General features: G+C 42.7%; 1 protein-coding gene across 2 annotated transcripts in view; it reads right to left on the reverse strand.

The window, feature by feature from the left end:
• The window catches only part of GRIA1 (glutamate ionotropic receptor AMPA type subunit 1), a 303,014-nt gene that overhangs the window by 126,000 nt on the left and 153,446 nt on the right, over positions 1-23,568 (reverse strand). For both annotated transcript variants that reach the window (XM_043597761.1, XM_043597751.1), the window contains exons 3-5: positions 17,972-18,211; positions 14,854-15,038; positions 9,707-9,760 (exon numbers count right to left, since the gene is read on the reverse strand). In XM_043597761.1, coding sequence (XP_043453696.1) covers positions 9,707-9,760; positions 14,854-15,038; positions 17,972-18,211 — 479 coding nt within the window. The remainder of the gene's footprint in view (positions 1-9,706; positions 9,761-14,853; positions 15,039-17,971; positions 18,212-23,568) is intronic.

Genomic DNA, 23,568 nt, shown 5'->3' on the forward strand with positions numbered 1-23,568 from the left:
AAACCAACATCTTCCTTTTATATTGATCACAGCCTTTCTGTCCAGGGACGATTAGGCAAAGACTGCAGAAATCCCACTTTTTGACAAAATGCCATCTTAAGCACTTATGAGGTCTCAATACAGTAGGTATCTATTGAATTTTTGGTGAAAAATGAATGAAAGGCCAAACATACGAGAAATTTGAAATCTACTGGGAATGAGGAAAGGAATATTCTAGGTGCTCATTCATGTTCTCCTTCATCTGTTAGTACTTGATAACTGAAAAGCACATACTAGACAAAGGGGTGCAGCAGAAAATCACAGGTGTGATCCTTGCTTTCAGATTACTTAAGATTTCATAAGAAAGGCCAATATTACCCAAGTAATTGTAGAGCAAAATATATGAACCAAAACCTGACCTTGGAGCTCAGGGAAGGCTTCTCAGTGGAAGCAATGAAGCCTGAAAGAGGAGGCTTTGGTCGGGTGAAAAGTGCAGGGAATAACCCTCTAAGGAGAAGATATGCATGTTCCGAGGTTCAGATTCAGAGCCACAAAGGGCAGTGAATCAAAGGGAACATATGTCACACATCAGCCTGGATTGGAATCTCAGTTGTTTACCTCCTAGCTTTGTGACTTCAGGCAAGCTATTTCACCTTTCTGTGCCTCGGGCTCCTTCACTGCAAAAATATGGATCATTATAATATCTATGTCATATGACTGTGGTGAGGATAAACTACATTAACATATGTTAAATTCTTAGAATGATGCCTGGCACATAGTAAGTACTCACCTAGCCCCCTAGCTCATGGGCTCCATGTTCCTTCCATTATATTCTCTGCTCTTCTGTCTTAAAAAGAGGTACAAGTAAGAAGTAAGGACTGAACCCTTCTAGTTACACATTACCCCAACCTCCTGCCATAATTGGTTTTGAGACATCTGTCCCTTCTGCTTCTAGGCTAGTGGAGGCATGCTCTGAAAGAGCAGTTGCCAACGCTGTCTTGCATATCTGGAATAGTCTGTTAACTCAGCATGGAAAGGGCTGTTTCAAATCAGCCAAGGTGTTTGTAAGAGCAAAGGCTGCAAACCCTGAGTGCTTGAGATTAACGAAGCAGTGTCCCCCTTATGCTGAAGGGAGCCCACGTGGCTTGGGAATTTTGTTTTCATATCTCTGGACAGCAGAGAGAGGCAGGGAAGCTAGCACCATAATTTACACACCTGCAAAGGTCCTCTTGGCAATTATTCCTTTTGAAAACACTGTATCAAATCTTCAACAAATTGAGACCCTCAAAAACAAAGATATTTTGCAAGTGATAATGGATCAGTGGCAGAGTTGGGATGAGACCCCAGGCTTCTGCTACACTCATGGTTCTAAAACTTGACACAAAGTAGCTCATTTTATCCTTATCTTGTGAGGTATGTATTCATATTCTCACCTACAGATGAGGAAACTGAGGTACAGAGAGGTGAAGGGGCTTGCTCAAGATCACACAGCTAGTAAGTGGGTGAGCCAAAATTCAAACCCAGTTTCAGGGGGAAAGGAGTTTATTTCTCAGTTTTGCTCAATCATAGTACCAGGCCTAAGAGTTGCAAAGGTTTCCCTGATTTGGGAAGAGATTAGAACACCTAATCTTTAGAATTAGAGAGATCTGAGTTCAAATTCCAGCATTAGCCACATAACCTTGGAAAAGTTCCTTTGGCAACTTGAACCTCTTTTTTCTGACTCATAAAGTGGGAATACAATCCACCTTTCTTGGAGGGACACAGAAACTCTCAACGGTCTCTAGAGTGGATTATTCTAGACCATAAGGTATGAGTGTGAAGAGTAACAGACTAGGCCTTGCCTGATGGAATGCTTGGACCACATGGCAAATGAGGATCCTTTGGGATCTGGGATCAGAGGCCTCTGCAATGTCGGCCGTGATGATCATGAAGTACCCGTGTGTTCTCACTGTTACAAGAGAGTGAGGTGTAGGCAGCGGGAGGGAGGGAAGCCTGTGGGGAAGGGAAATGGGGAAGGTGCAGAAGGTCCCATCAGTGAAGAGAGACTCTGACAGGGACGCAGGGGGGCAGGAGAGAATGCTTCTGAGTCTCTTTCTTGGTCTCCATGTTTCTTTCTCTTACACACCACACACACACACACACACACACACACACACACACACACTGTGGAAACTAAAAGGCCACAGTGGGGTGAATAAAGCATAAAGAACAGAGCAAATGATTCCTCCAAATCCCAGTCCAGCTCTGTTTTTTAACTTCTCTGTGACCTCAAGCAGGTCACTTCCCTTCTCTGGGCCTAAAGTGCCATTTGTAAAATGAAGGGCTGGCTGAGATGAGCTCCTAGGGACCCTTCAGTCCTAGCTCTCTTGGACTCTTCAAACCAGGGCAAAGGCATGTTCTTCACAGGACCACTGGCTACACAAAGGTCATCCTTCCCCAACACCTTCCACTGTCATCCTTCCCCAACACCCCGCAGCCTGCAGAAGCCTCTCTAGCCTCTGACTGCCATGCTCTGGCAGCTCAGGTGGCCATTTATGGGGTTTGCATTACTATCCCACGTTGTGATTTTTCTCTCGCATTCTTTAGGACTTTCATTACATGTGCCAATCGAGGTGGAAGATAAGGCCTTGTTCCTTCCAGGACAAAAGTCAAGCTGCATGATTCCTCTTGTATGAGCAGCTTCTCATATGAGCCCAGCACAGTGCTAGGCTCGAGGACTTGCTCTGTCCACTTCCGATGATCAGTTGGACGTCTTTCAGAAGCATGCACTGTAAGAAGGTGCTGAGGGAACAGAGAGGTGTCCAAGCTGGAGGAGCAAACACAAAGATCAAGCAGGGTAGGCTCCCAAGCACATGAAGGCTGCTTCTACAGCCTTCTACAGGCTTCTACAGAAGGGCAGTAGACATGTTCTGCAAGGCTTCCAAGAGACCAGGTGGTGCCAGAAGTGCTGAGAGGGTAGCATAGGGCAGACTGGGCTCCCTTCAAGGAAGACTTTAGAAACTTCAGAGCCCTTTGCAAAGAGAAAGAGCTGCTTCGGGGAAGTGAGTTCCCCATCCCTGGGTGTTATGCAAGCAGGAACCAGATGGATGGGCTTCTGTTAGAGATATTGTAGAGGAGATTCTGGCCCTTTATGGGAAGTGGATTAAAAGCCCTCTTAGGCCCATCTTTAGCTACTCATTTGCATAGTCATAACTATGTTCAGATTTCCTTCTCTGCTTCTTTTAGCATTTTGCATTCAAGGATTTTGCCTGTAATGCATGTGATGTGTGGGTACAAACATTGTTTATTTCCTGAACAGTATTTCATTTCACTCATTCATTCATTTGGTCAATTTTTAAAGAACACCTGTTATATGCAGCTCACTTTGCCAGGCACTGGGAATTCATCAGTGAACAAGGTAGACATACTTTTTCTTCTAGGAGCTTAAAGATAAGCAGGGAGGAAGGCCTTATATAGCTGTGAGATAGTTGTGGATGAGATTTAGTCTGGGAGAGGGTTGAGGCCCCTCAAAGATAGCCCATGGTCCCCAGATATTAAATGTCTTTTTGTCTACACTGATGATGATGGTAATGATGGTGATGATGATGATTATAGTGGTAATTAAAAATACTTACTGAGTGCATATTTGGGCTATATATTACTATACACACTTTATAACATATTGTCTTGCTTGATTGTCATAATACCAATGAGGAGGTAGATAATATCACACTATTCCTTCTTTTACAGATGAGGCAATGAAAGTTCAGAAAGGTTAGGTAACTTGGCTAATGTCACACAGCTAATAAATATAAAGCCAGAACTTAAAAGTAGGACTGTTTGACCTCAAATCACCCTTCCCAACCACTGTACCACCTGTCTAAACAGAGGCTGTGGAAACCAAATGTGACCAGGTGGGGCACTGAGACAGCAGAAGAGAGATACCAAAGAAAGTGCATTAAGGTTGGCTGTCTAGAAAGCGTAGTCAGATTTCTCAGCATAGGAGAACAAGGAGACTAAAGAACACTTCCTTCTCAGGACTGATAGCAGCACAGAGCTGGGAGCTTGGGTTAACTGCCCCATGGACCAAACCTTCCAACTCTAACACTTTACAGGAGTTAATATGCAATCACATGGAGGGAATGGTTGGCTGTGCTGATCCTCAAATATCCCACTAAGACTTGGGATGACCTGACCTCACTGTCTCTCCCTCAGCTTCCTTATGGACTAGAAATTATAATTAAAATGAAATTCCATCAGTGTATAATCAACAAGGTAGCCAATAGGAGCTTGAGAGCCTGAGTTTGACTTCCAGGTCTATTGTAGGCAAGATTTAAACTCAAGCCCTCTTGTCAAGAACCACCAGCCCCACCTTTGCTCCTTCCTTTCATTTCCCACCCTCAGCAGCCATACTGCATGGTACTAAGCACATGTACGTCAGAGCCCTTTGGTCCTGGAGGGGAACCCCAGCTCCATCACTTTATAGACTTTGTGACTTTTGAAAATTCCCTGCTCTTTCTGAACCCTCAGATTCTTCATCTGAAAATGGGGATAATATTATCAAGGACCATGGTAAGGGTTTAGTCGATAACACATGTAAGTATTTCTCATAGCGCCTGGAGTGCAGCGATTCAATGGATTATAGTAGTTATTGCCAGTGTATTCATCAGGGGTTTTAGGAATTCTGGGTCAGTGGCTCCCAGTGGGTTGGCATCAGGCTAGCCTGGTTGTCCTATTCTTATTCCCATCTTACTAGGTTTTTGTCAGATTCCTGAGAGCCAGACAGACTCCATGGACTAGGTGCCTGCCTTCCTCCTCTGCAGCTCAGTCACATAATCTATCTAAGCCTCAGTTCCCACATCTGTAAAATGTGGATAATAAATTCTACCTTGCTTACTCCACAGGAGTATTATGACATTCAAGAGCCAGCAGTGTGATTCATAAGAAATTTCACATAAACCATAACAGGTTGAAAATGGGAGGAATTGCTATTAACCCCCCAGGAGGTACCATATGGTCCATATTGAAAGAGAATCAGCACCTTCAATGTTTCTCAAACTGGAGTCTCCTGGACCCTTCGTAAATTCTCAGAGGTCTGCTAGTTCTCTATAAGCATTTTAAAATGTACTGTTTTGTTTCAATGAAACTCTAATCATCAATATTAATAATTTTTCAATTTGTCCCATGTTGTGAGTACTCATTTTTACAATTCCAGTGATACCGAAACATTTATGTATTTGCTCAATGTTTCCCAAAGTGGCTCTGCAGATGCATTGTAGGAGTCCACAGGCCCTCTGTTTTGAGAAATGCTAGTTTGGTCTAAGATTTGTTGCTGATGTGTCACAAAGGCAAAAGTTGTAACTCAGGAGGGCCCTGACAGGTAGATGTCTGCTTTGACCACAGTGTCAGAGCAGCGAATGAACACGGAGTCAGTACTGGGGTTTGGAGGAAGACAGACAGCCAGACTGGATAGCCTGGCTCTTTGGAGGGCTCCAGGGCCTAGGTGCTTCTTTAAGAAATAATGGCATAGCTCTCCAATTTCTGCAAGGTTCAAGTATACTTTATGGACATACCACTGCTCTAGAAATATAAATACACATCTATCCTACCATATATAAAATATGAATACATAAGCATATGTGTGTGTGTGTGTGTGTGTGTGTGTATGTCTGTGTGTGTGTATACACACACACACAATACGTGATGTACAGTTGGGTAGATTTAGTATATGTGGTAAGAATCTCCCACCTATGTAGAATATGTTCAACTTCCCAAAACATGGTGACATTCAGCATCATCTTTGATCTCTCCAATGACACTATAGTGTGCAGATCAGGAACTATCATTCCCATCTGATGGGTCAGGAAACTGATGGCTGGAGAGTTACCCAAGATCACAGAGCCAGCTAATGGTGGTGTCTGGACAAAAAGCGGGGGTTGGGGGGTGGAAGGTTCATGCTATTTTTTTTAACTCCGTGTACATAAAGCTCTCCTGTCTAACCACAGTCTCCTCCCTTCCTCTCTTCCAGCAGCCCCCCAAAGCTGGCTATTTGAATCCCTCCAAAGTGATCTGTTAGAAAAATGCTGTTGGCTGCTTTAAAGCCCATGCATTCCATTTCTCTTGTGCAGAGAGAACTGTGAAATAAAAGTGTAGCTCCCTCCTTTTGTTAAACCTTTCAAAAGCGTCCTTGGTTTCTAACTCTATAATTACACCCTAATCACAAACACTCTGAAGGAGGGGGTCAGTTCCATGCAGCAGCAGGCTAATTATGTGGCGGAATTTCTAAAAATTATCATCTTATAAATTGCGTTATTTCTCTGAAGGAGGAAGAAAAACACACACCACATACTCGCCTATGTTTCGAACTGAATTAATTAGTAATTTGAAGCCTAATTATCAACTAATCTATTGGAACATGTAAGTCTTTTGTATTTGGATGGTATATGCAATTTGCATCCTATTAGCTGGCAGTTGTAAGGATCTGAGAGCTCATTAGGTCAGAAGAAGAAGAATCCAGATCAGAAGGATACAGAAACCCAAGGGGCTGACTTGGTGATGCTGTGACCAAGGGGTCACTTGGCCACAGATGGAGGCTGGCAACTTAATTATCTGGGGTCTTTCGGTGGCTCTGAGGCCACTGATATGTAATTTCTATCTTACCCCAGAGAGGTGATTATGCATGCCCGCACCACTGTTCTGTGTATTCTCAAGCAGCAGGGTGCCTGCACCTTGTGTACTGAGAGGCATCCTGGAGTAGTGCATAAGGCTTTGGATGCTGCTAGCTAACCTTGGTGGTAGGCCTAGCTATATTCCTGGCCCGCTATGTGCCCCTGGCCATGCCACCTTGCTGGTTCTGTTTCTCTCCGAGCAAATGAGCTTTAGATGGCAATGACTTCCAAAGTCCCTTCTAGCCCTAAGGATCTGCGATTCGAGGGATGTCAAGGTTTTGCTTCATTACAAAGTCAGAAATTCCATCCTTGGAAATGTCTTTTTTAGGGTGAGACTCTTGGTTCCTTAAAAGTCTCTAGACAGCCCACCCCCATTTAAAATGCAAATACCTCTGAGAAAAGTAGCATATTTAGCTATTAATGTCTGGGTCTAAATTAACCTATTTCAATAAGCCCTTCTTATTTCCAGTCCTGTGTCTGAAATACTGGAGCAGCCAAGGCAAGGGAGTTTTGAAGGGAAAGAAGGTTTAGGCAGGGACCTGTTTGAAAATGGAGATCAGGTCAGAAAGAATAAAAGGGGCGCCTGGGTGGATCAGTTGGTTAATTGTCTGGCTCTTGATTTCAGCTCAGGTCATGATTTCATGGTTCATGACTTTGAGCCCTGCATCAGGCTCTGTGCTGACAGTGCAGAGCCTACTTGAAATTCTCTCTCTCTATCTCTTTCTGCCCCTACCCCACCTGCACTTTCTCTCAAAAATAAATAAGTAGACATTTTTAAAACAAACAAACAAACAAACAAACAAACAAACAAAAAAGAATAACAGAACTGAAGGCTCAGGCAGGATACTGTGGCACCATTTTTAGATTCTGCAATTTTGCCCTTTACCTACAGCCAGACCCTGTGCCATTGTTCTACTAATGACCTTTGTTCCAGAAATAACTAGAAAATAGCAATCTTTTGTGCCATTAATAATTAATAGTACTCACAGAAATGATACAAAATAATGTGCCTAAAACTAACATGATACACTTTGTTATAGATAAAAAGTTAAAAATCACATCTTAATAGAAACAGAAAATTACAAAGACAAGCTGGGATAATAAGCGAACTTTGTAGAAAAAAACTACATTGGGGAAAACAGATAATTGCTCATACTGTCACATGGCAAAATGTGTTATTGATTAAAATATTTTAATCAGTATAAAAACTTATTATTGACTTGATGGGAAATATATCCACTTCGGAAAATAATTTTTGGAGTTTCTCAAGATGTTAAACAGAGTTACTATATAACCCAGCAATTCCACTCCTAGGTATACACTCAAGGGAAAAACTTGTACCTTATTCATAATTCAAATTCATAATTCACAAAGCTGTGGCATTATTCATAATAGTTAAAAAGTGAAAAACATCCAAATGTTTAGCAGCAAATGAATGGATAAACAAAATGCAATATATCCACATAACAGAATATTATTCGGCAATGAACAGGAGTGAAGTATTATATGTGCTACAATATGGATGAACTTTGAAGTCATTATGCTAAGTGAAAGAAGCATGTCACAAAAGACCAAATACTGTATGATTCCATTTCTTTGCAATGTCCAGAATATGCAAATACTTAAAAAGTACATTGCTAGTTGGCTAGGGCTGGGAGATTTGGAGGGCAATGGGGAGCAAGTGCTAATTGGTCTAGGGTTTCTTTTTTGGGATGATGAAAAAGTTTTTTTTTTTTTTTAACATTTATTTATTTTTTTTGAGACAGAGACAGAGCAGGAGTGGGGGAGGGTCAGAGAGAGAGGGAGACACAGAATCCGAAACAGGCTCCAGGCTCCGAGCTGTCAGCACAGAGCCTGACGCGGGGCTTGAGCTCACAGACTGTGAGATTGTGACCTGAGCCGAAGTCGGATGTTCAACCGACTGAGCCACCCAGGTGCCCCTGATGAAAAACTTTTAAATTTAGATTTGGGTGAAAAGTTTTAAAGTTAGATTTATAATTCTGTTAATATACTAAAAAGCGATGAATTATATACTTTACATGGACACATAGTATGGTATATGAATTACATCTTCTTAAAGCTCTTTCAAAAATGGGACCGGGGCACCTGGGTGCCTCAGTCAGTTAAGCGGCTGACTTCAGCTCAGGTCATGATCTCACAGTTCGTGAGTTCGAGCCCCGTGTCAGGCTCTGTGCTGGCAGCTCGGAGCCTGGAGCCTGCTTTGTATTCTGTGTCTCCCTCTCTCTCTGACCCTCCCCTGCTTATGCTCTGTCTCTCTCTGTCTCAAAAATAATTAAAAAAAAAAAACATTTAAAAAAATAAAAAATGGGACTAAAAGCAAAATGAAATTATGTTTGGTTTTGGATAAAATTCCAGAAGAATCAAACTTCATAATAAAAAAAAAAAAAAGGTGTATGGTCAAAACATGACCTAGGAAGAGTAGAATTGCCAGAAATCATGGCCACAAAAGAAAACTGATAATGGCATGTTGTTATTAAGTAAAATTTAGTATGAATAAAAATTATTTGATGAATCAAATCTTCATAACATTGAAAATAATCGTGCCCAATAAAAAGAACTTCAAATATATTAAAATGAAAACATATTTCTTAAAAAGACAGGCTTAATCTATACCACCTAGAAAAGGGAATAAAAAAATGAAATTGATATAATATCATTCATGCTGGAAAACTGCTTCCAGTTAAAGATTTGTCAATAGTAGTATAATTGTGATTTTAATGTTTATTTATAAACAGTAAAACTGTCACTGGTGTCAAAATAAAGGATCAAAAACAGTGGGGTGGAAGCATCTTGTATCATTCAAAGATGTGGTGGTTTCGTCCTTATTGTCAAGGGGCAGAGCTCATTAAATCTGCAATTGTGATGACTGTCTCTTCCAAGGAAGGTTAGAGGTTTACCAATAGTGTGTGGATGTGGAGGGGAAAAGGTAAACTTAGTATTGGAGCTCTGAATTGCCCTGTCCAATCATGCAGTTCCCATCATCCGGGGATCACAGAAGCAAGCTAGGGCCCAAATATGCAAAGACATATAAGCTGAGAGCCTGAGTATACTATACTCACCAGATTTGCAAGGATGTAGTGGTAGCCGATGCCATTCTTCTCCAGCTTGATAATCTACGAAACACAGCAGGAAGGGATTCATCAATCAGATTAGCAATTAATGCTACAACAGCAATAATAATAGCAGCTAACATTAATTGAATGCTTACAATGTACTCAAACTACAATATTCCAAACATCCAATGATGGTGGCATTATTGATATACTCATTTTACAGATGGAGAATTGAGGCATAGAGAGATTAAATAAATTCCCTAAGGCTACCCAGCTATTAAGTGGCAGATGCAGAATACGAAATCAGCTTTGTCTGATACCAGTGGTGGGGCAGTGTTATTATAACCCCCCAAGTTCAGACGAAATGCTCATTTCACTTTTTCTTCCATAAAGCCTTTCCCTAGATGGAGATTATTTTCTTGTAAGAATCTTATGCTGTGTTGAATTTCCTGTCACTGTCATGACAATATCTGCTCCTTGGATGGACAGATGGGTGTAGGTGGATGGTCAGATGGATAGGTTCTTGACCTTGAACTCCTTGCATGAACCATATTCAGATCCCAGTCCCTTCTTTCCCTGAATATTATGCCTTCTTCCCTAAACCAGTTGAGGACCCAGACATTAACTGACCACTCAACCTGGAAGCTAGAAGGGAATGTCAGGGTCATCTGGTCTGATCTTTGACTATACAGAGTGTAAGTTAGACCTAGAAAGGGGAAATTATTTGCCCAGATCCTGTAGTAGTCAGGTAGCGGTGTTAGGATAGGAACCTGACTGTTGTGAGTCTTTGTACAAACACCTGATTGTGGTTAATCATTAAGAGCCAGGGTCCCCCCAAACCCTTCCATCCTGAATGTGCAAACTATTTGTAATCATGGTGGTGGTGGTGGTGGGGAATATTTGTGGAAAGAATTATCCAGAGGTTTTCTCGGGCAGCCAGACATACTACCCAGTGAGGGATAGCTAAGACCAGGTCTTGGTTTAGCCCGAGCTCAGCCTGCAAGTTAACTTGATCTATTTCTTTATTTTTTAATCATGAAATTGGGGTTAGAACATTCTGCTCAGTTCCTCTCCTGCACTGTTACAAGAAGGAATAAAACATATGAGAAGCACTTGGGCTTCTTGTCTAACTGAATAAATTTTCAAGGTTATTAAAATCCACATTCAGACATCTACTTAATTGGATGTATGTGCATAGCGGCTCACATATTTTTTTTATGTTGGGAATAATTAAATGCAAGCACACACAATGAATGCTCTGAAACAGTAGATAGATTGTGAAATTCCAGACCATGGAGCTCAAATACTATTGGGATGATAGTTTTATTAATAATTTTTCATTACTTTTCCATCTTCTTGTCAAACAGTTTGCTACGCTTTCAACAATAAGATGCCTTCATCAAAAACCTGTTCAGCTTCTAGTAAACACAAAACAGGCAAATAAAAGATACTTCAAAGCCTACCACATTTAGGCATTGGATAAGAATAGCCTCTGCAAGATGAAATTACCAATTGAAACATAAGCAACAGATGATAATTGATGACTACTGATTGATAAAAATTAGTAATTTCATATGTTTCAACATATTGCCAACCTTTCCACCCATTTATTCACCTACCTACCCATTGCTCTATCTTCCCTCCTTTCCTGCCTTCCTTTCACAAACATTTATTAAGTGCTTACTATGTACCAAGCACTGCGCTGCGGACAGCGTGGGAAGTGAGTCATGTGGTACTTGCCCTTCCGGAGGTCCCACTTTACTGGAAGGAAACCCACAGTAAATAGATGAAGAGGTGAATGCCCCCAGCTTACAAACTGAAATAGGTGTTATGAGGGTAATGTATAATTTCACTTGGAGCCCATAGCCTTGCTGACCCCATTCTTTCAAAGCTCATTTCCACTGTATTGCCTTAATTCATAATCTTTGTGTCTGGAATGTCCTTTCCCATTCTCTCTGATTATTCATCACCTTTATGGCTGAGCTCTAATCCCAGCTACTCTGTATAACCTTCTCTGATTAATTAATCCAACCAAGAGATATTTATTGAACATGGACGATATGCCAAGCACTATGCTATGTGTGGGGGCCAACCTATGAATACGAGAGGCAAGGTCCTCGTGCCCTCAAGAAGCTGAGCTGATGTTTTAGTAGGGATACAGATGGTAAATATATAAACAGATAAGTGAACAAGATTTCAGCACGTTAGAAGCACTACAAAGACAGTAAAACAGGGTGATGTGATGGATGGCCTAATCCTGGTATCTCTCATCTCTAACTCATTCTGAACTTAATGATTGCACTATATAATTTGGTGTCTAATATATTGAAAAAGCATTATATTCTAATAACCCAATTCCTTGCTCACAAACCTTCTTTGATTTCTTGACTGTCTACAGAATAAACCCCAAACTCCTTAGAATGCTTTCCAAAGATAGTCACGATAGTGTGTTCATCCTTCTGTCACTGTCTCCCAGTAGGCACTCAGCATCCTTCACCTGACTTATTAAATCATCCTAGCAACCTCAGCCCTCACATGCTCTCTGGGCCTCTCTATATGCCCTCCTTTCCAACTTAATGGCTTTTATCCAGCCAATGTCTACCTATAAATATTCAAACCTATCTCACATTGGGATCTTTCCTTAGAGCCTTCATTGATTCCCTCTTCTTTCCATGTACTCAAAAAAATACTTATTGACTACCTACAACATACCAAGCACCGTTCAAGGCACCATGGATACCACAGGGAAGAAAATGAAACAAAAATCCTTGCCCTCCTAATGCTGATATTCTAGTTGGGAGCCTGGAGACAGATAGGCAATTCCCCACCTGGAATTTAGAATCACTATCTCCCTCTTTAGGTTAGGCAGGACGTTTGTATTGGACCAAAAAGATCCCAATTCGAATGCTCAATGCCAAGCTGTCAGACTGCCAGCCGTTATTAGTTGCAAGCTCGAGACTCACCATTGTCACTAACTAGCTGTCTGAACCCAAGGCAAATCAACCAATGTGACCATCAGTTATCCCATCTGTAAAATGTGAATGCACACAGTAAACCGAATGATCTGTAAGATCCTTTCAGCTCTTTGGTCTTGCTTTTTCAGAACAGAAGAATCTAACGGTTGAGTTAATATACTATACCCTAAAATGCCCACATAAACAAGTCACTTCCTTACAAAACAAGTTTGTCTTTTGACACGGGAGGTAGTTATAAACAGCAGAGGCTGAAACATAATATTTTGGGGAAAGTTGGGCCTTATAACCAGACTGAGATGGGTTTGACTTCCTGCTTTTCTTATATGCTAGCTGTGAAATCCCAGGCAAGTATAGTCCCTTGTTTCTTCATTTAGAAAATAGGGGAACTGATAGAAGCAGTTTTATAGAGTTGATATGAGGATGAGGTGGCATTATGCATGGAGAGGGCTTGGCATGGTGTCTGGAATGTGGCAAGTGCTCAGAAAATAGTGGCACCAGCTATAGTCTTTATAACAACAGAGGGCAAGTTGTCAGTCTATTAAGAATACATAATTATCATTCAGCACTTCTCCCAACTCCTATTTCTCCAATCTTTTTATCAGCTTTGTAGAACAGGGGCCATCATCCTCTTTTACAGATGAGGACACTTATGCCCAAAGAGGGAAATGACTCAAGAAGGCAGTACTAGCTGGTGCTATAAAAAGCAAAAGTAGGGAAATGCTTACATATGTCACTCTTTGTGGGGCAGGCTCTGTTCTAGGTATTTTACATGACTAGATTCTTTTCACTCTCACAGGAGCCCTCTGAAGGAAGCTGTAATTATTATTGTGCCCATTTCACAGATCATGAATCCAAGGCACGGATGAAAAACCTGGCCCAAGACCCCATTGCTAGTAAATACTAGAGCTGGGTTCTATCTCCAAGCCACTCTGTCTCCAGGGTCTCTCTGCTTAACCATTTTCCTATACTGATTCATTTAGCCAGCTTTCAAATCCCTTGACTCCAACCTGGGGAACTCCCATCTCATGGAAACAATTTTTGCTGGCTTCTCTTTCCAAGAGGGAGGCCAGATACACCCTTTGTAGAGCAGACTACATAATTAATGCCTTAAACAATCCCCGAGTTTTAAAATCTCCTCTGTTCTGTTGCTGAGGCCTCTCAGTGATTGCTGAGCTGGTAGCAAGACTCCTGGTGGGGGTCCCAGGGTCTTGAAAGGCCATCAACAAGCTCTGTCATATTGTCAAGTACCTAAAACTATTATCTTTATCTACTTTCTTGCTATCTCACCTGCATACACTGGTGTCATTCAAAAAGATAGGAGACTGACACAGAGGCCTGTTACTTGTACAGTGGGTACATGCTCCAGCTCTGATGATGGTGAGAACCATGGTTTAGAGACCTCTGGCTAAAAGCGGTTGAAGTTACAGTGCCCTTTCCCAGAATGTACCATCAATAGACTTCTCAGACACATGAGTGTGTTCAAGGAAACAGGAGGAAGAGAAGTGCTTCCTGCTGCTTTGGACTCTTAAGACAGGTCAGTGGGCCAAATGAATGAGATGCTGATGGCTAGACCAGGGAGTGACAGAACCCAGAGCTAAACCCAGGAATCTGGCTCTCCAGGCTGTGTTCCCCATGTTCACGAAATCTAAAGTGCAACGTCATCTCCCTTCTACCATAAAGGGAAACAAGGGGGTAAGTTTTTGGTCAACTGATCTGAGAACAACTTGAAGGCCTACTGTCAAGTCTCTCATTGTTTGTGCTATTTCATAAAAATTCAGAATGAGGGGCGCTTGGGTGGCTCAGTCGGTTAAGCCTCTGACTTCCGCTCAGGTCGTGATCTAGCCGTTCGGGAGTTCAAGCTCCGCGTCGGGCTCTGTGCTGACAGCTCAGAGCCTGGAGCCTGCTTCCGATTCTGTGTCTCTCTCCCTCTCTCTCTCTGCCCTTTCCCCACTCACACACACACATACTCTCTCTATCTCGTTCTCTCTCTCTCAAAAAAATAAACACTAAAAATTTTTTTAAAAATTCAGAATTAAAATTTATAAATTACAGAATATGAGGAAGTCACCTATCTCATCTAATCAAGAGCTCTCTTTGTCACATTCAAGGCAAAAAGCCATCCAGCCCATTCTTAAACCATTGCCCTCACCCACTCTGAGCCTTTGCTCCTCTTACTACCTGGCCCAAGATAGCGTTGAGACGTTCTGATTCACAGTCCACCACCACTAGCCGCTCCTTTTTCTTTTCCAGGTCCTGAAAGAGCATCCGGTATCCCTCCTCTGTGGTTGTCAAAATGTTGACCGCTGTCACCTGCCAGTTCTTCTCAGCAGCTGTGTCCAGTACTTTCTGCAGGACGGACAAACCTGGAAAGTGGGTAAGACAAGAGAAGTGGCAATCAGGATACACAGGTACCACCCCGCTTCCACTCAGCACCCACCTCCCTTGTCTCCCCCAACCTGACTCATCCACCAAGCTCAGCTCCAGCTTTCTCTCACTGTGCAAGTCTGAGCTCACTGAAGGCAGGCAGTGGGTCTCTTTTGTGCTTCTGTTTCCAGAACTTAGCAGGCAGTGTGATTAAAATAGAACCCAAGGCTCAAATCCTCATGCTACGTACAATATGCTGGTTAAACGGCCTCGCACAGACTACCTCCCTTCTTCAAACTTTAGTTTTTTTTAAGGGCAAAATGGTGATGTTAAAAATTCCTACCTCAGTGTCATCATGAGTGTTAAATGAAAATGTCTGATACATGGCAAGGATTTTAGAAATATTAATTATCATTGGGCATTTAGTAGCTGCTTATTAAATGTGCCAACCCAGTATCCAAATAGGCACCTAATAACTGTAAATTCATGAATGTTTGATATGTATCAATACCTAATACTTTGCCTTTTACATAGTAGGTATTCAATCAGTGGGTACTGAATTAAATTATTCTCTTCTGATTTATAGTTAAAGGACAGAGGAGCCTGTTACTCAATGCTACTTTGTTTCGCCTTTAAGACATAAATAGTGTCTTAGTTTACTACTGCTGCTGTAACAAATCACCTCAAACTCAGCGGTCTAAAACAACACACATTTATCATCTTATATTGACACAGGTCAGTTTGAAGTGAATCTTCTTGAGCTAAAATCAAGGTGTTGATGGGGCTGCGTTTGCGTTCTGGAGGTTCTATGGGAGAACATTTTCTCACCTTTCCAACTTCTAGAGGCTGCTCGCATTCCTTGGTTTATGGCCCCTTCTGACTTCAAAACCAGCAGTGACTGGTCAAGCCCGTCACACATCACCCTCTGACACTGACTCTCCTGCCTCCACCTGCCCCATTTGAGAGCCCCTGTGATTATACTAGGCCCACGTGAATAATCCAAGATAATCTCTCTGAGGTCAGTGGATGAACAACATATATCCCATCTGTAACCTTAATCCCTCTTGCCATCTAATAGAACATATTTAAGGTTCCCCAAATTCTCAGAGTATAGGCATCTTTAGAGGGGAAGATGGAAGTCAATTTCCTGCCTACTTTAGATGGTTATTTCACTCTTGCATTACTCCTCAATCTTTTGTGCGTACATCATTTCTGTCTCCCTGTAACACTGCTAATCCCTCCTGCAGTGACCAATATGGTGCCTGGCCTTAAGAATCATCTACAGATTGATCGGTTCTGTTACGCCTTCTTGTCGCTGTTTCTTTTTTTAGTACAAGTTGTTTGGTGTGCTTAAGCCTCACATTTACTGAAAACGTACTACGTGTCTGGTGCCATTCTACTAGCTTTCTTGTTTTCAGTTTACTTAATCCTGTGAGATACATATCATTATTATCACCATTGCACCACAGATGTGAAAACCGAGGCTCAGAGAGATTTAGTCATTGGCCCAAGGTCACATAGCTAGCAAATGGCAGAGCTCTGAGCTCAGAGTTCTGAGACAGGCAGAGTCCTGTCACGAGCCTGGGTGCTTCTGCCAACCCAGAGGGGACTCTCTATAATCAAAATTATATTTTTCTGGATTTGGGGAAGTAGGTTTGCCCCTTCCAGGCCTCAAGCTTCAGTAGGCTGTGGGCTGTCATGAAATATCCCTTCTGCAGGCAATCCTCCCAATGACTGCTGTTTGAGAAGGGAAATCCTCAAAATGAGGAGAATCGAGGGAAAATTGAAGAAAACAGAATGTTTCTGGGTCTCTTCTGCTAGCTCCTCCTCATTGAATAATGCCTGCCTAACACTGCCCAAAACACAGTCTCACAAGCCATTGTTCTACTCAAAAGTCTCGTAAGCCTTCCTACAGGAACCTCTTGCAAAACCTCCCTTTCACTCAGGGCAAAACTACCCTTCCTCAGTTTCCACACCTTGCACAATCTATTTATTTATTTATACCAATAATGACTAGGTTCTGAAGACTGTTTAGTATCTAAGGGAAAGGCAGGAGAGTATAATACAACCACCACAGGTATCACAAAAAAAAAGAGAAAGTTCCCATTTAAGGATTAGGGGATAGAGAAACAGTGTTTGAGCAGCTGCAAAAGAGAGGAAGGATTCACATATGTAGATCTGGGAAAGGAGGTGCATTCCAGAAAAGAGGAACAGCATGAGGAAAGATGCAGAGAAGAAAAAGGAATAGGAAACATTTGGAAAATGTGACGTAAAATTCAAAATGAAAGTGGGAGCAGAACTAGAAGGGCCTGGAGGGGTGATGGTGATGATGGTGATGATGATGATGGCAGTTAATAAGTATGGAGGATTCTGAGCACTTGTATCCCAGGCACTGACAGGAACTTTCTAGTCACCCCATGCAATCCTCACAGCAACTTTAGGAGGTAGAGATTGGGTTCATCTTATGATAGAGATGAGGGAATGAAGGCATAGAAAATTTTATCCCCAACTCATTCTGAATTCTAACCCAAACTGAGGTGGAGAGAGCTTGTGCAAAGACAAACAGTGGGAGAGGAGAGGACACAGAATTTAGATTCAGGTTTGTCTGACTCTAGAGTCTGTGCTTCTAACACCTACACCATAAGTCATGAGCCATTCAATGGAGGCCCTTGGACTTTGAGCCTGGACTCAGGAGCCATGGGAGCTTGGCGAGCTATAGAGTGACATGGTGTGTTAACAGAATTACTCTCTCAAAGGATGTGTTTCCACACTGTGAGTTGGGAATTAGCCATGAGCAATCAGTCCATAGAAATAAAGATTTTCTGGATCATTCTTTCCTTGCTTTTCAATGAGGCAGGGAGGCATCATTCTCCTTCCTCTGGCAATTTTCTCTCCAATCTCAACAGTCTCCCTCCCCTAACCCTTGGCTTACCCCGGTCGGCATCATAAATGTAGACAAATTTCTGCCACTTGTAATGGTCGATGATGCTGATAAGAGCATCCTGCAGCTCAGGGCGTAGCTGAAGGACAAACTGATTGGAGGTGTCAACGGGAAAGCTCGGTGTGATGAAGCAGACATGGAGGGCCCCACAGAAGGAGGTCAGCATGTTGACAGTTCTCCGTTCATAAAACCCAAAGATGGCGTAGACTCCTTTAGAGAACTGGGAACAGACTGGAGGAGGAGAAGAGAAGGATTAATAGAAGATGCTGCAAGGAAACTGGCAGATGGTTCCCAAACTAATCCATCCACTGGTTCATCCATTCCAACTCATCATCCTTCCATTCATCTATCATCTGGCCATCCACCCATCCAACCAATCTATCCATGCGTCCTTCCAACCTACCAGTCTGTCCAACTGCCTTCCCATGTTACATGTCTATGCATCCCACTCACCCAACCATCTGTTTAATCCACATGTCTATCAGTCTCATCCAATGTTTAGAAGGTCCCAATTCTATGCCAGACGTTGCCATGCTTATTAATGATAAATATACTAAACCATTTTCATATGTTCTCTCTTATGTTCTCTTCATATGTTCCCATTTTCATATGTCTCTTTATCTCTGCGATGATCTTCTTAATGTAGAAGAGGGATGACTGAATCATTTTTAAAAGGGAAAAACTAAGGCTCAGAAAGTTAGCGAACATGTCCAAGATGGCACATCTAGGCCATATCTGAGTTGGGTAGGTATCTTAACCCCCATCCAGTCATCTTTCTATGACACTGCCCATCATGTTAAGGCAAAGCATTAACAGTTGTTACAGAATCAAGGAGTTCTGCCAGCTTGCTGCAGATCCATGTTGAAGAAAACAAGTATTGATGTTCTCGGTTTACCCTTAGCTTGTGGTATACATTTCTCTGCCAGTGTTCACTTTGTGTTTGTACATCCTGCTAGTTGACTTTTCAGACCCCCCCAGTGTATCAGACATAGTAACAGCTTAACTGTATGAACACCCCCATGGGAGCCATTTTGCAAGGACCCAGTCCTGGATTATGCTTTATTACACTGCTGGTTAGAAGATAAAGTTAAAAAACTAAAGTCATAGGGCCAAACCCCAGGTTGGTTAGCTACTAAACTCATTTTAATATGGGATACAGGATGAAGGTTTCATACTCTTCACCCCAGTTGGGTAGGTGACCAACCCTAAAGCTATCTCCCATGCCTGAAATTACCCTCCAAATATGGATGGTGAGGCAGATGAGTCATCCTCAATCACAGTAGTCGTATTTTAGGGTATCTTGCCGTCCTTTCACATATATTAGTCTATCTAGTTCTCATTATAACCCTGGGACTTTGGCATTATCAGTGCTTTTTTTTTTTTAAGATGAAAAGCTGATGCTCTTAGATCTGTTGTTCTCTTTAACACATCGTCTGCTTCCATGACCCCACAGTACCTTGTATGTGGGGTCTCAAATTATGCTGTATAAGCATCGCCCAAATGTGTTCCATAAAACCTTATTCAACAAAATGCTCCTTAAAAAAGAAAAGGCATCTTTGGTCAAATAAATTTGGGAAATGGTGCTCACCTTGTCTGCATTTTGGAGGTGCAAGTTGTACTCTAGTTACATAAAAGATTGTGAGGGATCCTGTTCAACTTTAACCCAGATCTTGTCAAGTCTGTATGTCCCCAGGATCCTTTGTTGGTGAATACTTTTAACATGTTATTGAAGATCCTCTGGTCTATGCTGCACTAAAGAATGCAACTCGCCACCAGTACCCAGTTGCCTATTGTGAGTCTTAGTTCTGATTCAATCCCTGGAGCTAATGGGCTTGAAAGTTCATCTCTTAAAGATTGCAACTGAACTGTATGAGTCATGTGTCTGATCCCCACTGAAAACCAGAATACTGTCTCCAGGAAACTGGGCAGGAACACATTAACATCTGCTTGCATACCTGCAGTTACTGGGCACTCAGTACCTCTCAAGGTGCCCAGTCCCTGACTGATGACTCTTTGAGACCAGAGGCTCATGGAATATCTTCTCTGAACCCATATTCCATGGCCCTCCAAGTATCTGAAGGAAGTTCTCATGGACTCTAGGCTTATGGCATTTGGTTTTCAGCAAATCCCTTCGCCCCTCCGAAGCAAGAGGTATCTTTTTAATTAACAAAACCCAAAACCAAATCAACACAAAACTAACAAAACACAATTTCCCTTCCTTTTGCAAAACCTCTCGCGAGTTTTGAGGTTTCCCATTGCACACAAGAAACATCTGACTGCAACTCAGAGCCTGAATAACTGCCCCCTCAGAACCTTCCTGCCTTATACCCCTCTCCCTGCTCCCTGCTCTAGCTGCACAGGCCTTGGTTCTATTCCTCGGGGCTCTGAGCTCACTCTGCCCTGGACTCAGCAGCAGCTGCTCCTTCCTCTATCTGCAGGGCTCGGCCCTAGCTCTTTGCAAAGATCACTCCTTTTCTGCAGTTGCCTTTCAGGTCAGATCTCACCCCCCAGAATGGGCCTTCCTTCATCATCTCTTCTCAGTAGTGACCCCAGCCTCCCCACACCTGCCTATAAGTCTCTGTCACGTCACCCTGCCTTATTTCAATCTTTCTTATTATTTGAAATCATTGCCTTTTTCTTTGCTTGTTTATAGTTGTGGCTGCTTGGGTCAATGTTAATCCCTGAAAACGGGGGTCTCGCTTGTGCCCCAGAGCCAGCAGAGTGCGTGGGACAGGGAAGGGCTTAATAAGTATTTGTTGAATGGAGGAAAGAATGAATGAATGACGGATGCTTGGCGAGAGGGTCCACAGGACGGGGTATGAAGGGGAGCTGGGCCCGAACAGAGATGACTGTTGGCTCACTCTGGACCCTCCTGCCCCTGTAAAATAGTTGTTTATTCTTTCCCACTCATACGATTTTCTCTTCCACCCTAATGAGGACAATCTATCTGTTCCCAGCAGACAATAGGTACTGTCTTTAAATATCTATTGTAATTGCCAGAATCAAGATTTCCATAAATATGGATTTCCCCACCAGGAAGCATACATTGTGTATTATTCTCCCTATGTTAAATATAGATTTGTCAAAAAGCACAATCCATCTTACTGAGTGAAATGGATAGAGGGAGCACATAAACCCGTTAGCATATTATAATATGCTCTGTATGGTATTTTTAGGATTTCTTCTCCCCCTGCTGCAATGAACTATTATCCTGTGGGATATAAATCTTATGTTCCAGATCTATTCCCTCGCGTCATCCACTTGGATTCACACCTTTAGTTGGGCCTCTGGGGCCCTCATGGCTGGTGTTTCTTGCTAGAATTTAGAAGCAAAGGAGGAAATGGAGGTGCAAGAAATAGGAGTAGGAGCACACGATCAGATCCTTAGATACACAAGAGGCTGGGAGTTTTCCCCCTCAAATTAATCTCCCGATTTTCCTTTTTCAAATTTATCTTCTCTTAAACTGAGTGCTTTATCCTCTAAGGCTAAGAGGGTACACTTACCCACTGCTCCCTAAAATAGCTTGGCTTGGAGGTAGCCTGGCCTGGATTTACCTGACTGGACCTGGGCCTCAGAGATGCTCGGCACCTGAACTTCAAGCTAGCTTCTCATCTTAGCCAAGCAGGAACAGCCACACACAGAGAGAGACAGACAGAGAGAGAAAGAGAGACAGAGAGAGAGACAGAGAGAAAGATATAGAGACAGAGACAGAGAGTCAGAGACAGGCAGGGAGATGGAAAGAGAGAGAAAGACAGAGAGAGAGAGAGAGAGAGAGTGAAAGACAGAGATAGAGACAGAGATAGAGACAGAGAGACAGTTGAAAGAGATAGAGAGACAGAGAGAAAGAGATAGAGACTGCGAGTCAGAGACAGGCAGGGAGATGGAAAGAGAGAGAGAGAGAGACAGAAAGAGAGAGAGAGAGAGAGACAGAGAGGCACTCTGTAGGCCCAAGGCCTACAACAATGCAGTCAATGGCTAAATACTGTGAAATATAATTGGTAGCTGTAGGGCATTTCTTTGAATCTGTCATAGTAAATACTCAATCAGAAGAGAAAAAGTAGTCTTACAAGAAAAGTAGTAAACTAGATGCCAGAAGACCTGGAGGAGCCTCTTTTTGGTTTTATCATAACACATTACTCTTGTGACCTTGAATAAATCCCACGCTTTCCCTGGGTTTCAGTTTTCCCACCTGTAAAATGATGGTTTGAACTCTGTCATATGTAACATCCCTTCAGGCTCCAATATCCTAGATGCTAGTCTAATTCGTTCAAATATGTTTACTGATTGACAAGACTTGAGCTATTTGCTGGCCAAACTTTTAGCAACCTCCAGTGTACTTTTCCAACCCCCAGAAGCAGTTAAAGGCTCTCAGTTCTTGGATTTGATTGCAAGAAACCCCTAGCACTAAATCTAGATGCATCCAGAGTCTTGAGTTCTATGCAGGATGCAATTTTAACCCGCTGTATGGGGGATAATCAGAAAGGGGGCTGGAGGTGGAGACGGTAAGTCAGGCACCAAGGCAGGAGGAAGAGATGGGGACATTCTGAAGCGGCATCAGAACTCCGCTGGTGTTGAATCAGAGCAGGCTGGACTCTGTGTGGAACCATCCACTCAAGACAGCAGTGGCGTGTAAAATGCCTGTGGTAGCAGTAATTAGGAGCCAGCACTTGAGCACCTACAAGGACATTCCCTTCCATTGGCTCCCTTCAGCCTATGAGGTAGGTTACAATTGGTAAAGTGAGGTCTAGGACCGGTGCAAGGCACGGCTGTGATCTCAACTCCACCAGTGGGGGCGTAGAGCTTGAGTTCTTTACCTCTGTGATATGCCTCCCTCTGTCCCCAGGAATTTGGGTAAAAAACAGTCTTGGTACCTGAGTCACCTTCAGTGTCTAGAAAATCCTCATTTAATGCTGCCTTTCTCTGATACCGCCTAAAGGTGCATTACTGAATTCGGGTCCATTGATATTAAAATAACACAAAAAATAACTGGGTGGTGTGTTTCATGGCAAAGCATATATACACATATCTGTCCTTCTTCCGGCCCGCCCATCAGTCCATTCGCTTACCCATCTACCCCTCGACATCTAACACCCACCACTCATTGGGTACTGGAGGTGCAGTGGCACGCGAAGTAAGCCCTGACCTCAAGGACTGTCATCTGGGCAGCGGGACAGCCTGACAGCAAAGTAGGTGGATGGCTTCAGTATAAGTGCTGTGGCAGGGGTGATTTTGGGGTTCAGGAAGGGACGCCTGACTCCAGCCTTTGGGGACCGCAAAGAAGGCTTCCAGGAGGACGGGACAGCGTTGACACTGACAGATAAGTGGGAATCAGCCCAGAGAGGGACTAGGGTGCAGCTGCACGCATATGAATTCTATCTGGGGATGAAAGGCGCAGCACCAGGAATATAGTCAATGGTATTGTAGCAGCGTTGGGTGGTGACAGATGGTAGCTGCACTTGCAGTGAGCACAGCATAACGTATAGAGAAGTTGAATCGCTGTGTTGCACACCTAAAAATAATATAACGCTGTCACCTTTTTTCAAATTAAGGAAAGAATATATACATTTTAAAAATATTTCAGATAGAAG

This window comes from Prionailurus bengalensis, chromosome A1, assembly GCF_016509475.1.
Source record: "Prionailurus bengalensis isolate Pbe53 chromosome A1, Fcat_Pben_1.1_paternal_pri, whole genome shotgun sequence".
In the NCBI taxonomy this organism is placed as follows: domain Eukaryota; kingdom Metazoa; phylum Chordata; class Mammalia; order Carnivora; family Felidae; genus Prionailurus; species Prionailurus bengalensis.